The 15,218-nt window shown below is 34.7% G+C and overlaps 1 protein-coding gene across 7 annotated transcripts in view; it reads left to right on the plus strand.

Annotated features, from left to right (window-relative positions):
• LOC106873376 (probable phosphorylase b kinase regulatory subunit alpha) overlaps window positions 1-15,218 on the plus strand; it is a 106,059-nt gene that overhangs the window by 21,993 nt on the left and 68,848 nt on the right. For 6 of the 7 annotated variants that reach the window (XM_052969281.1, XM_052969282.1, XM_014920707.2 and 3 more), the window contains exons 15-16: window positions 1,078-1,187; window positions 13,641-13,788. In XM_052969281.1, the coding sequence (XP_052825241.1) occupies window positions 1,078-1,187; window positions 13,641-13,788 (258 nt within the window). Of the gene's footprint in view, window positions 1-1,077; window positions 1,188-2,805; window positions 2,951-13,640; window positions 13,789-15,218 lie in introns of all 7 variants that reach the window. The other variant, XM_014920708.2, reaches the window with a different exon arrangement.

Below are 15,218 nucleotides of genomic sequence, written 5' to 3' on the forward strand. Positions count from 1 at the left end.
GCACGAAGGCCAGTCAGGCGGTACTGGCAACGGCCACGCTCGAAATGGTGTTTTTTACATGCCACCTGCACAGGAGCCAGTCCAGCGGCACTGACAACTATCTCACTCGAATGTCTTTTCATGTGTCACTGGCACAAGTGCCAGGAAGGCAACGTTGGTAACGATCACGCTCAAATGGTGCTATTTATGTGCCACCGGCATGGAGGCCAGACAGCTGCTCTGGCAACGATCACGCTCGAACGGTGCTCTTAGTGCTCTGCCCATAAGCTAACTTTTTTCTTGAATATGTGGTGCTGAAACTGGAATGCATTTAATGTCTTTTATGCTGTCAAATGTAGTATATACTAAGGAATTTGTATTGATGTCCTCCAGAGATTTCTTTTACTAAATTTCTTACAAGGCATTGATCAACCTGAAACTATGACAGCAGAAAATACTTGTCAAGGGCACCATACACTGAGATCAAATATGGGAGCATTTCTTTTATTGTGTGTGTTTGCATGTGACTTCTAATTTCAAGTGAGAAGGCATGTGGCTTAGTAGTTAGAGTACTTAGGTTGCGATGGTAAGGTTATGAGTTCAATGCCTGGCAGAACATTGTCTTCTTGAGCAACACACTTTATTTCACATTGTTCCAGCTTACTCAGCTGGCAGAGATGAGTAACACCTGTATTTTGAAGGGCCAGCCTTGTAACGTTCTGTGTCACACTGAATCTACATGAGAACTACATTAAACGTATGCATTTCTGTGGAGTACTCTGCCACTTATTCATTAATTTCAAGAGTAGACTGTTTCATTAATCAGATCAATTTGAACATCCAACATCATAACTGATGGAGTGACAATTTTTGTTTTAATTTCAAGTATATTTGGCACTTATTTTAAAATAATTTTTCTTTGAATATTTTAGACTGCTTTTTGTTTTGTTACTGGCCATTTTTATGATCATAATAATAATAGTGATAATAATAATTGTTGTTGGCACTCCGTCGCTTACGACGTCATTATTTTTCTATGATACAGAATTACGTATTTGTGGTGGTTCTTTTAATTTAGTCAACTTTTTTCATTTACAGGAAAGAACAAACGTCTTGGTTTAACAGGACGACCATCTAGTGAAATTGGTCTTTTGGCAACTAGCAAACTTTACACACTCAAAGATCAAATTTTAGCATTTGCGCCACAGGTATTGTACCATTTCACATGTATATTTACATTCATTTTTATACACATTTCTTGTTGCTGTTTTTGTTGTTGTTATTGTTCTTGTTGGTAGTGGTGTTGCTGATGGCCAAGATTAAATTATTATATTTCCATTACATATAGGTATTATAGATAATGACTGGGGTTATTCAAAATGTGTTACACTCTGTTATTCAATCTATAATACTTAAGTATGAAATGGTTGACTATCACCTTTTGTTTATTTTTTTTTTCCTTTTTCTCTTTGTTTTTAACTCGTCATTCTTCAGTTTATTTTGTTATTGTTAGCATAATTGTTGTTATAATATTTTATTAAGCATAAATGACATTCCGTGAAACATAAAAGATACATAATGATATATATTAAAATTATTATCATTTTAACATATCAAGCATCATTGTGTTGTTAAGACATATTAAATAATATTTTGATTGTTTTGCTCTCAATATTATCATAACACATCTAGTATCATTGTATTGATTATGGCATATATATATATATATATATATATATATATATATATTTATATACATACATACATATATATATATCATTGTGTTCATTATAACACCTATGATATAATTCTCTTTATTATGACAACAATATTATCACAGCAATATATATTATACCATTGTATTCATTATAACATATATAATCCTACTGTTATCGTAATAACATCTATGATGTTATTGTTATCTTAGCAACATATGTAATGACACTTTTTTTATATAATATGTCTAAATATCAATGAGGTATATCATAACATATTCAATAAGCATAATAATTCCATTTTGTTCATAATAACATGAAAATATTATGTTAAACATTTGTTTTGTCAATTTGGTTAAAAAATGGATGTACGTGTGTGATTAAATTTAAAATGATGTGCGTATGTCAGAAATAAAATGTTATTTCAATGGAGTATTATGCATATTTCTAATTCATTTTATTCTTTTTTTTTGTCAGTTCCAGTTTGCCTGTATGGTTTGTGGGCAGGCTGGGTAGGTGGGGTATGCCTGTTTGAGTGCATAAAATATAATGATGAACACTGGGCACTGTCAGGTTATTAGTAAACACATGAAAATATTTTGCTGGAACCGCCAAAGAATTTGAAATTCTCTAAGATAAAACAAACCATCAGTCTGCAGATTCCTAGTGCAGTATCTTGGTTTGTCTTCAATACTTTTTGTAATCCTTTTTTTAATGAAATGCATTTTTAAATAAGGAAGAATTTAATGGCAGTGATGAATCAGTTTGTTTGGATTGACAGAATGGGTTAGGTTGAGTATTGGTCTAAATCTAAGCTTTTAGATTCTATCAAACCTGAACTTGAAAAATTCAAAGTTGTGGAATCTTCTGCAGCTAAGTTCACAAACTTGCTCCAAAAGATAATTAATTCTAAAATCAAGAAAATACTGCTTGAAACTTCACCATCATACTAATGTAGATTTTATTCTTTCAGCTAAATTATCCCAAGATCTTTTTTACAGATATCAAAAAAAAAAAAAATCAATGGATGCCTTTTTGTCTTGTCCTCATCCTGCCCTTCTAATTTTCTTCTTTTTCCGATGCCATTTATTACTATTTTTTTTGTTCACAGTTCCTGGATAACCTACAATTCTATCTGCCCCTAGACAACAGCTTTCTCATGGACAATTTTAAGTCCGATGTTGAGACTTTGAGTCACCAATGGAGAATGTTAGGACGGCCAGTTATAGTCTTTCCTGTCAGCAAGATGATGTTAGGTGGGCTGAGTTATCTCGTGTTTGGAAATTTTCTTTTCCATTTATGTGAGCTCCTTAAACTCCAACCCACCACTGTCTTAATTGTCTTTTTCATTTATTTATTTATTTATTTAAAGATCGCTCTAATTTGGGGCCTGATTTTACTACATTTCTATAATTGCATGCTTCACATGTTTTTGAAATATTGCACAATGAAAATTGATTTTTCTTGAAATAACAAAAATATTTCTTCTAAAGTAGAAAAAGTAAACGATATATTAACATTTTGATATTACAATTTCAGATGAGATCTGGTTATAAAATTACCAGTTTTTACTGCTTTATTTGTATTTTAAAGAGTATAGTGGTGCTAGCATAGATCAAAAAAGGGTAGAGGTGAGACTTCAAGAGAACATTTGTTGGTTAGAAAATACTTCTCTGTCTCTAGGCCATTTTTTAAACAGTAGGCCATTTTTTGTGTGGCATAACATATATGGATCGAAAATAGTAGAGACCTCAGTTGTTAATAAAGACTTCCATGAGTCAATGAGAGAGCCTCAGTGAGGTTGCTCAATCTGCTAGGGATAGCAACCAGATCTCCTTTAAATCACATCTTATCTAAAACCGCTGTCAATCAGGGTTAACTATGTATCTTCACATGGAAAGTTCTCCTCTAGTATACCTGGATGCTAGAGCTTGACCAAACAAGCCCAGCAGGTGCACATGCACCAAGTGTCCCCTCTCTACATCACTGATGTTGTTTAAGGAAAAGGCAAGGGTGAATACAGTTTGGCCCCAATATCAGCACAGGTTAACTCAGGACATGGAAAAAGAAAACAAATACTGCTAAGTATTTTGTTCAATGCGCCAACAGTTCTACATCCCAACTCTCCTGTACTGATCCTCTGTTTCATTGACTCTGAAAGGATCAAAAATGAAGTTGACCTTGTTAGGGTTTGAACTCAGAATGTAAAGAGCTGGAACAAATACTGCAAAGTATTTAGTCATTTCTATAATAATAATAATAATGAAATTATTGTATACAGTGCTCAGGTGCACTACAACTTGTCAAAAGTGCGTATAAAGCACATGCAGTATTGTACAAATGTCTGGAAAGTGAACAGTGTATGAGTCAGATACATGCTTGCGTGTGTATGGAGGGGAGAAAATCAGGTGTAGTGTTGGCGAATCTCAGGAAGTATGGAAGTTTTGAAGGATGCAGTGCTCCGACAACTGACAACTGATGCTGGCAGTTTGTTCCATACTTCAGCAACTCTTAGCGTGAAAAAGTGTTTCCGAAAGTCATGGGAGTTGTGCTGTTTTCTGACTAATGATTCTGTCAATCAATTGCCTTTAATCACTCCCTAGCATTTTAAAAATTAAAAATAGAATAACAAAAGATGGGATGATCAAGGCTGGAATAACAGTTGACTTGAGGTTAAACAACTCAAACATTAACGACAAACGGTTTCTCTGTTTACAAAGGACATACATACATATATGAGACGTGTTAGAAGTCTGCTGCTGAGTTCTTAAGAATTGAGGAAGAATATCATGTTGTGTATGAAGGCACTGGTTCTTATTTGTGCTAACGATTCTACCAGTTCACCACCTTCAGTAATAATAATAATACTTTCAAATTTTGGCACAGGGCCTGCAATTTCGGGGAAGGGATTAAGTCGATTGTATCAACCCCAGTGTTCTACTGGTATTTATTTTTCTAATCCCCAAAAAGATGGGGAGTTGTACTCGTAATTACAAGATCATGGTCTTGAGCAAAACAGTATACTTCATGTTACTTCAGTTCACTCAGCTGTAAATGAGCAGCCCTGCAACTGACTGACACTCTGTTCAGAGTAGAGGGTGGGATCTCGGTCGCTTTATACCCCATGGAATCCAGGTATCTACCTCTATGAGTCCTCAGACAGTGATGTCCAAGGGACTTAAATTTTTTATCATGTTGTATATAGGTGCAGGTGTGGCTGTGTGGTTAAGAAGTAGGTTTGGTAGACAGAGACTAAAAGAAGCCCATCATATATATGTGTGTGTGTGTGTTGGTGGCGGTGGGGGGCATGGCTTAGTGGTTAGGGTGTTGGACTCACAATCATTAGATTATGGTTTCTATTCATGGACTAGGCTACGCTTTGTGTTCTTGAGCAAAATACTTCATTTCACATTGCTCTATTCAACTCATCTGGCAAAAATGAGTAATCTTGTGATGGACGGCTGTCCCGTCCAGGTGGAGAATATATATGCCAGGAAACTGGCCCTTATGAGTCAGTATGAATCAAAAAGGTAACTTTACTTTACCTTGGATGTGTGTGTCTGTCTGTCTTTGTGTCTGTGTTTGTATCCCACCATCACTTGACAACTTGTGTTGGTGTGTTTACATCTCTGTAACTTAGTGGTTCAGCAAAAGAGACCGATAGAATAAGTATCAGGCTTTAAAAAAAAAAAGCACCAGCGTCAATTTGACTAAAATCCTTTAAGGTGGTGCCCCAGCATGGCCACAGTCTAATGACTGAAGCAAATAAAACTATGCATGAAAAAGACAGGATTGTCATGGCTAGAATACTTTCCCTCTTAAGTTTGCTTGAACAAAGTTGGCTGACAGCCAAATAACAGCAGATGGTGTACAAATATTCCATTTGACTTGTACTGTACTATCTTAGCCAGTTTTGCTACCCAATAACAATAATGATAATAATAATTTCAAATTTTGGTTCAAGGCCATCAGGTTCGGGGGGAGAGAGCAAGTCAATAACATCAACCCCAGTATGCTCAACTGGTTCTTATTTGTGCTAACGATTCTACCAGCTCACCACCTATAATAATAATAATGATAATAATAATACTTTAAAATTTTGGCACAGGGCCTGCAATTTCAGGGAAGGGATTAAGTCAATTGCATCAACCCCAGTGTTCTACTGGTATTTATTTTTCTAACCCCCAAAGAGATGGAAGTATGGAGAGTATTTCTCCTACAGGTCTTTCTTATGGTACAGGTTTTTCATTTAGTAATTCAGGGTTTCTGTAGGACATCTTCAAAAAGAAACCCCAATTACTTCCTGTGAAGTTCTCTCATGAATTGACCCCAGTACCAGTTATACACTGGAGTTGACGAAATCGACTGCCCCCCCCCAAAAAAAAAATTTCAGGCCTTGTGCCTATAGTAGAAAAGAATACTTGGATTTTGTTAGTGTAATTGACTGTTGTTGTAGTTGTGGCTTTACCTAAGGAGATCTGTGGTCAAAAGAAAGCCAGACTTGACCATATCATTTTTTTATTTTTTATTTTTCTTCTCTTTTCCTCTTTTCTTATTTTTCTGAACTTTTTCATCCAGTGTTTTCTTCCATATTTTTTAAGATGGTTGGGTGTAATTTAATGAAGATTTAACTGCTATTTCTAGCACATCAAATGACCACATAGAGGTTTCTTTGTTGCCTTGCCTTACTCACTGTGTGTATGTGTGTGTGTTACTGACTCTTTGTGTGTGTATGTTTGTGCTACTGACTCTGTATGTGATGGAAAGTGAGCCAGCACTTAAAGAATTGTTGATAAAATTGTTGATGCTATTGCAGTGCTTTCTTGGTTTACAACATTGTATGTGTTGCTGTATTGCTTTATCCAATTGCTTTTGTGCTTTGCTTATTTACAACAAGTGAGCTTTTGCATTACATCATTTTCATTTCTGCTCCCCCAGGTGAAATTGTGCTACAATTTCTTTAAAAAAAAAATAGACCTGTTCAAAATGCTATTATTCCAGAAAAGAAAAACCATTTCAACAGATTTAAAGAAAAAAAAAGAAGAAAGAACATTTTTGTTTCAATCATAGAAAGTTTAAAATAACCATTTCTTTTGATGAGATATAACCAGGCAAAAACCAAATTTATTTTTCGAAAGGAAGTTTTGGAGAACTGAACTGAAATGTGTCTGGAATATTATTTGTTTTCGTGTGAAGTTGTCCATCACAGTAAATTTCAACTCAAGGTTATGATGTAACAGATCAAATATATAGAGAAACAGTTCCCAAATTTATTTTGTCATAGAACTTTTATGTGATTTTCTAAACATCATGGAACCCATACCTATAAGGACATACTTATATTATGCCATCTTAATTTTAATAAGGCATTAAATTAAGCCAAAACCATTTTAAAGAAAGAATTTATTCATATAAAAAAACAACATATAACCTACTATTATTTTGAAATAGGCGAATATCATTTTATTTTTACAAACTAAAATTTTGTTACATTTTATTAAAAGACATCTTACCTTGAGGAAACTCTAGAAAACATACATACAGGTATATTGTTAGGTTCTATACTGCACCTACTATGATTTTCATTACCTGATTATCACTACATTGCACCTACAAGTACCATAGTAAGCTTATTGCCCTCATTCAATGCCCACCCTCTCATAACTACAAACACTGCATACAATCTACCGAACGTGTGCTACTGTATTCTATATACATCATCTCTGAAGAATACCACCTTTTTTTCCATAAAAAAATAACAACTCATACATTGACTAATTCTACGCAACATAAAATAACTTACAAACTGCACCACATCAGAGTGACCAGCTTCAGCTCAACAAATTATTATTGTTAAAGTCCTATCTCTTAAATGCTAGAAATTTCATGTTTATTCTCACTCTGTCAAAAGCTAGTGCTAACATCACTAATCACATTGACTCTCTCTCTCTCTCTCTCTCTCTCTCTCTCTCTCTCTTGCTCTCTCCTTTTGTTAGCATATTTATGCTTTGAAATATACTACCTGTGTTTCAATTAGTTTTGGAAATAACGAAGAATTTATTAAAATAACTTTGTTGTTATTAACCTGGTGTTAAGAATATAAACTAACATGGAATCTTGTCGTAAGGTTTTAAATTTAGATCAATGGCAGAATTGTTAGCATTGCCAGACAAAATGCTTTGTGGCATTTCATTCAGCTGTATCTTCTGAATTCAAACATTGCCAAGATTTACTTTGCCGTTCATCTGTTCAGAATTGATAAAATAAGTGGCAGCAGAGTACTCAGGTCGATCAGTGATATTGACCAATCCCTCCTCCAAAATTGCAGGCTTTGTACCTATTCTACAAAGAATTATTATTAATTATTATTATTATTATTATTATTATTATTAAGGCAGTGAGCTGGAAGAATCATTAACACACTAGATGAAATGCTTAGTGGTGTTTCACCCGTTGGGGTTGATAAATTAAGTACCAGTGAGACACTGGGGTCGATGTAATCGACTCATCCCCTCTTCCAAAATGACTGCCCTTGAGGCAAAATTATTATTATTATTATTATTATTATTATTATTAAGGTGGCGAGCTGGCAGAATCATTAACATGCTGGATGAAATGCTTAGTGGTATTTTGCCCATTGCTACGTTGTGAGTTCATATTCTGCCGAGGTCAACTTTGCCTTTCATCCCTTCGGGGTCGATAAATTAAGTACCAGTGAAACACTGGGGGTCAATGTAATTGACTAGCCCCTTCTCGCCAAATTTCAGGCCTTGTGCCTTTAGTAGAAAGGATTATTATAGTTGTTGTCGTCATCGTCTTTGTCATCATCGTCATCGTCATTCTTAAAGCAGTGAAATGGTGGAATTGTTAGTCTGTCAGACAAAATGCTTAGCAGCATTTCTTCTAGTTCTTTATGTTCTGAGTTCAAGCCCCATCCAGGGCAATTTAATCTTCAGGTGAGGGGTGGGTGGGCAGTGAATAAAATAAAGTATCAGTTAAGTCCTGGGGTCAGTGTAATCCACTGATCCCCATCCCCTAAAAATTGCCAGCCTTGTGGCAAAATTTGAAAAGAAAATTATTATGATTATTATAATTTTGCCTCCCTCACTGATAAACTATATAAAATTACAAACAGAGACATAGAGAAAATTAGCAGTGCTGAATAACTCACTGAGTAATTGAATACATTCCAAAACCAAGAAGTGTTAGAGAATTTACACCAGTATATAACTGCTATTTGGCTATTTTGTGGATCGTTGAAAGCCAAATAGTGAATTTGGTTGCAATGGATATAATACATGCTTCCTGTCACAAATTCTTTTATTATTTATACTGGTTACATTACCAAAGGATGCTGGCAAAGGAGCCACTGCATGGTTGTTTGACTTACTTGAGAAAAAGCAGTCAAATCTCCCTCATGTCATTTTGTATTGCTAAAAATATGAAAGGACATATGATATAATATAGTCCTTCATATACTATGCCAAGAAAAGCAATGCAGAATAATCATGGATGTGTGTATGTATGTGCATATATGTACCTGTGTGTGTCTGTATGTGTGTTTGTGTCTGTCTGTCTATGCATGTGCTTGTATCTGTGTGTGTGTGTGTGTATGTGTTTATGTATTTGTGTGCACAAATATTTAAGTGTTTCTGCTCATTCAAAATGCATTTGTCATAACATAACACAATTAATGTGGAATGAAACCCAGGCTTAAAATTAGACCACAAACAGGAAGAAACTTGACTTTATATACTGAGTTCTCTCTCCCCTAAGTGCAACCTAAGATGGAATACATGTGTCAATGTATACAAATGGGAGAAAGAGTACTCAATACAATGAATAGAGTATATTTCTTTATTTTTTGGAAGCTGATGATTCACTCAGTCGTTACAGGAATCATCTTTGAATGTATATATCATTGATGTTGTCATTGTCATCACCACCATTATCATCACCATTGTCATCACCACCACCACCACCTTCATCATCGCTGTTGTCATCTTCTTCCTCCTCCCTGTCATCATCATCACCACCACCACCATCATCTTCATCGTCACCCTACATTGGCTTTCCCATGATGATACAGGCTGGATGGGATCATTCTGCAATCATCTCTTTCATGTGGGCAAACATCCTGAAATCAAACTTTACCACTTCCCTTCATGTCTTCTTTGGCATTCTCTTATATATTTGCATATATATGTATGTGTGTGTGTATGTATGTATGTGTATGTGTATGTGTATATATATATATATATATATATATATATATATATCACGTGATTGACCAGGTTATTGGATGTTGTTATACATCACTAGTCACAATGCACTTTGCATCAATTTAGCTTTCAAATGATGCCACCCCATTGGCTAAGCAAGCAGGCCCCAACATTCCCTTTGATCAGAAGGCTAATCCATCACAGGGTTACCTCTTTACAGCCTAACAACTAGACCATGCACCTTCATATAGGCACAATCTTTTTATTATTACTGTTAATCTGCACAAGTTACAGTGTGACTCATGCATTGAGAGTTCTGGATATTGGCACTTAGCAAACAGTTTAATAAGTACCAATGTATGAAACTCTCAGCCCATGGGTCCCCCTGTAACATCTACTAATTAATAATGAAACACGTACATATACACATATATACATACATACACATTTATTTATAAATACACTCATGCAAAGTCACACACATGCACACACACCTAAAGATGGGAATTTTTTTTTCATTTGTTCTCTATGTTTTTATTGTACCCCATTTCCTCCACATATACTACCAAAACACACAACTTTGGGTGTCATACTGAAATTTCATTTTATATTGATGTGGTTTCCCTATTCCAATTTTACAGTTTCTTTTCTTCACTTTCTCCTCTGTTGTCTTCTGTTCCTGGCATGCAACATGTTCTGTTCATCTCCTATATCCACTCTGGATATATTTATTTCAATTTCAGCACTTTTGTAATTTCTCTTGTTTGGTCAAGAAGTACTTTTGGAACATCTAATTTTTACTATCCTTTTTTCCCCCAGTGTTTTCATCTTGACATATCTTGTGTGTTGTTTTATTTTGGTTATAAACCACTAATGTCTTTTCTTTTCTATATCCCAGTTGCTATGATGTAATCATCTACTTTTTGTGTCCTTTGTGTGCCATCTTCATTATATTATTCTCTAACATTCATATCCTATAGTTACTGATACCAATAGAGTTAGTGGTCCTCCACTAACTCTAGTCTTCTACTATAGCCTCAGTATATGTATATATGTACATTTGTGTGTTTGATTGTGTGTATGTGTGTGTGTGTGTGTATTTGTGTCTCTTTGTCTTGATATCACTATCATACATGTGTAATTCATTTCCAATATTCTGTGAAAACATATCTGGCTGTGGGGAAAAATTTCCTTGCTTAGAAACAGGTAAAGATTGGCAACAGGAAAGGCATCTGTTCATAGAAATCTGCCTCAATGAACTCTACATGATTTAAATAAAAGTGGCCATTAAAATTATGAATGTGATGTGTGTGTGTGTGTGTGTATGTGTGTGTTTGTGCATGTGTGTGCAGATAATTGAGTATGCATGTGTGTGTGTGTCAGTCATTATCATTTAATGTCCATTGTCCATGCTGGTATGGGTTGGATGGTTTACCCAGAGCTGGTAAGCTGGAAGGCTACACCAGACTTCAGTCTGATTTGGCATTTTTATGGCTGGATGCCCTTCCTAATACCAACCACTTCGAGAGTGTAATGGGTGCTTTTATGTGCCATCAGCACAGGTGCCTTTTGCGTGACACTGGTATCTGCCACAACTGCAATTTTGCTTGGCTTGATGAGTCTTCTTCCCAAGCACGAGATAATGTCAAAGGTCTCAGTCATTGTATCTGTTAGGCCAAACATTCGAAAAGAACTCAGCCACTTTGCCTCTGTGAAGCCCAATGCTCAATTATATATTTTGGCAAATAAATACAGATATATTTATATAGATATGTACATATCTATATGCATCTTGGAATCACTGTTCTCACAGTTGTAGCCATATGCATTATGTGCTGGAACAGATGTGAAACAGTATCCTGCCAGAAGCTCTCACAGTTCTATCAGCCAATCGCTTTGGCTAGATCTATGTCAACTCTGAAAGGAGTAAAGGCAAAATTGACTTTGGAATCATTTGATTTCAGGGTACAGTGTGCCTTTACAAAAACCACAATTCATTTTTCCCAACATACACCACACACACACACACACACACACACACACACTTGCAATAGAATAAAAGTATTGACAGGCAAACAACTAGTATCTGGTCAGATTATGGCATTTATATATTTATGCAACTTATATGGAGAAAGGAAGCTTTAAAGAGCTTAAAAATCACATGAGATCAATCAAAGATTGGTTTAGAAATGTTTATAATGGTGTTACATGATCTTACCTCATAACTATTCCAGGAAAGTACCAGCATATAACCACAATCATTCTGACCATTCCTAAAGCTGTCTTTTATTAATCTATTGAACTTTAAACTCCTCAAACCTTCCTTTCTCCATAGAAGTTGTATCATCATCATCAGTTAATGTCTGTTTTCCATGCTGGCATGGGTTGGATGGCTTGACCAGAGCTGGCAAGTTAAAGAGCTGCATCAGATTCCGGTCTGATTTGGCACGGTTTCTATCATTGGATACCCTTCCTAACACCAACCATTTTACACAATGTGCTGGGTGTTTTTTTTATGTGACACCACCATGGCACCTTTTATGTTGCCCAGCACGGGTGCTTTTTACAATGCCCAGCATGGGTGCTTTTTATGTGACCCAGTATGAGTGCTTTCCACATGGCCCACCTCGGGAGCTTTTCACATGGTGCAACCATGGATGCTTTTACAAGACACTGGCATGTGTACCTTTTATGCAGCGCCAGCATAGGTTCTTTCTCATGGCACTGACATGGGTGCTTTTTATATGGCACCAGAATGGTGCTTTTGCTGGCCAAGGAGGGCATTAACACTTCTGTTGTGGTGGACATGTCTTCTTGAATACAGCAAGGCACCAGATATCTTGGTCAAATATATAAATATAATCAGACCAGAGATCAGTTGTTTGCCTGTCCATACTTTTATGCTATTACACATGTACCAGCTTGATTGAAACATTGCCAACAACCAATCCTTATTTAGGCAGCTATGACATACCTGCATTTTAAGTTGCAGTTCAGAGTGGAGTTTAAGCAGGAAATCAACCTGAGCACTAATTATGTCTACCTGTTATCTTACATCATAAGACATATTAAATATTACCTGCAATTTATATATAGTTATTTATTTATTTATATATATATATATATATATATATATATATATAAAACATATATATATCTATATTTATTTATTTATTTATATATATCTATATTTATTTTTATTTATATTTATATATATATTTATTTATATATATTTATATTCATATATATTATATTTATTTGTCTATATTTATTTATAGATATTTATATTTATACATATATTCTTTGTTTACTAACTGAATGTAACACTTCATGGTTGCAAAACCGTTGGTCACTCTATGACCAGACATATACTTAACTGCATATATAAATATATATTTACTAATATGGTTAAAAGCCAAGAGGGTTCAAACACAACATACTTCATTCAAACTAATTTCTCAATATATGATCCAAATATAGAATTTTACATTCTTTCTTTTTATTATAGAGACCACATTACAGCCATTTCAATCATATTTGACTGTATCAAACACAAACCACATTTGATGAAATCAACCATATAACAATTCTTCAATCTTTGTGTCTTTTTTTTTTTTACTCTCACATTTAATAATTCTCACATATTCTTTATTTACTCACATTGGTGTTTTGTCTGTTTATGTGGATGATTTCATTAAAACTGCATGGTTTGTTCCCTCTTCAGTTTCTGGATCGACACCACTTTTTTGCAGTCCTTGATCCTCAGTTCATTGTAGATTTTATGCGTTGGGAGATTAGCTTTTTAAAGAGCAACTGGAAAGCCACAAAAGGGAGACCTACTTTGATTGTCGTTGTTCAACCTTGGGTTTTAGGTAAGGCACTCAAGAATTCTCACTTGTAAGCCCAGTGGACAGTGTTGCTTCCGTAGACTAGTTCTGCAGTGTACTTTATTTTTACTGCTTCTTATATGCACAATAGACAATGTCTTTCTACAAATACATATGTATCCACCTATATATATATATATATATACATATATATATATATATATATATATATATATATATATATGAGCGAATATATGATTATACATACACGTATAGAGACTGTTGAACTTTCATATTTACATGCAGAGTAAAACAGGGTGTATCTATTTTATTAGATGGTAAAGCTTCTTAAATTGTAACTCAGAGTTTCACTTTATCAATTACTCACATAAATGGGGTAAGAAAACAGCCTGATTGTAAATATGCTAAAATGTTTATAAACACATCGAAATATGAATAGTCTATTATATATCAATATTTAATTGGTATGGAAAAAAATATCAAAAATTTATCTTATACTGAGCTGTCCAATCTTGATGTACAGAACATGGGATATTCTTTTCTACTCTAGGCACAAGGCCCAAAATTTTGGGGGAGGGGGCCAGTCAATTAGATTGATCCCAGTACAAAACTGGTACTTAATTTATTGAACCCTGAAAGGATGAAAGGCAAAGTTGACCTTGGCGGAATTTGAACTCAGACCGTAAAAACAGACGAAATACCGTTCAGCATTTTGTCCACCATACTAACGATTCTGTCAGCTCACTGCCTTAGAACATGGGATATTCACATCTAGTTATGTGCAAAAGCATATATTCTAATGTTCTGAGGATTATTATGTGTATAAAATTTAAGCACGGAAAGTAGTTATCGCTAATTAAGTTTTAGTGTTGATGAATAACTGAATATTTCTATAATTATATAACTATCTTTCAGACTATATCAAATCCATTATGTAATAAATAAATTATTTTAGCCAGTTAGTCATTGGAAACCCCTCAAAATGTAGTGATAGAGATGCTTGCGAGAATTTGCAATTCTTATCACTTATTTAAAATTACAAAAATCTTCAACAAGTGGCAAAGGTCCCACTTTCTAGAATCATTTGTGTGTTCTATAATGGATCAATTACTTTTTACAATTGTTGATATAGTCATATAATAGACAAGTATGTGATGCATTTTCTTACGTTTTTTCTGTCAGCAACTAATCAGAACTTGATGTACTGCTGACTAATCGTATTTCAATAGTTGCAATGCTTTTTGCTTATATGCTGTCACAGTACTTCCATACATTATTTCAACAATCAATAAATTTTCAGTTTTGATTTAAGAAGTTTTGGCTTCTAACAATCTATCTATCTACCTACCTGCTTATCTCTCTCTCTCTTGCACCATCCATTTCTCTCTTTCTCTCTCCCTCTCTCTCTCTCTCTCTCTCTCTCTCTCTCTCTCTCTCTCTCTCTCTCTCTCTCT

This window comes from Octopus bimaculoides, chromosome 7, assembly GCF_001194135.2.
Source record: "Octopus bimaculoides isolate UCB-OBI-ISO-001 chromosome 7, ASM119413v2, whole genome shotgun sequence".
Lineage (NCBI taxonomy): Eukaryota > Metazoa > Mollusca > Cephalopoda > Octopoda > Octopodidae > Octopus > Octopus bimaculoides.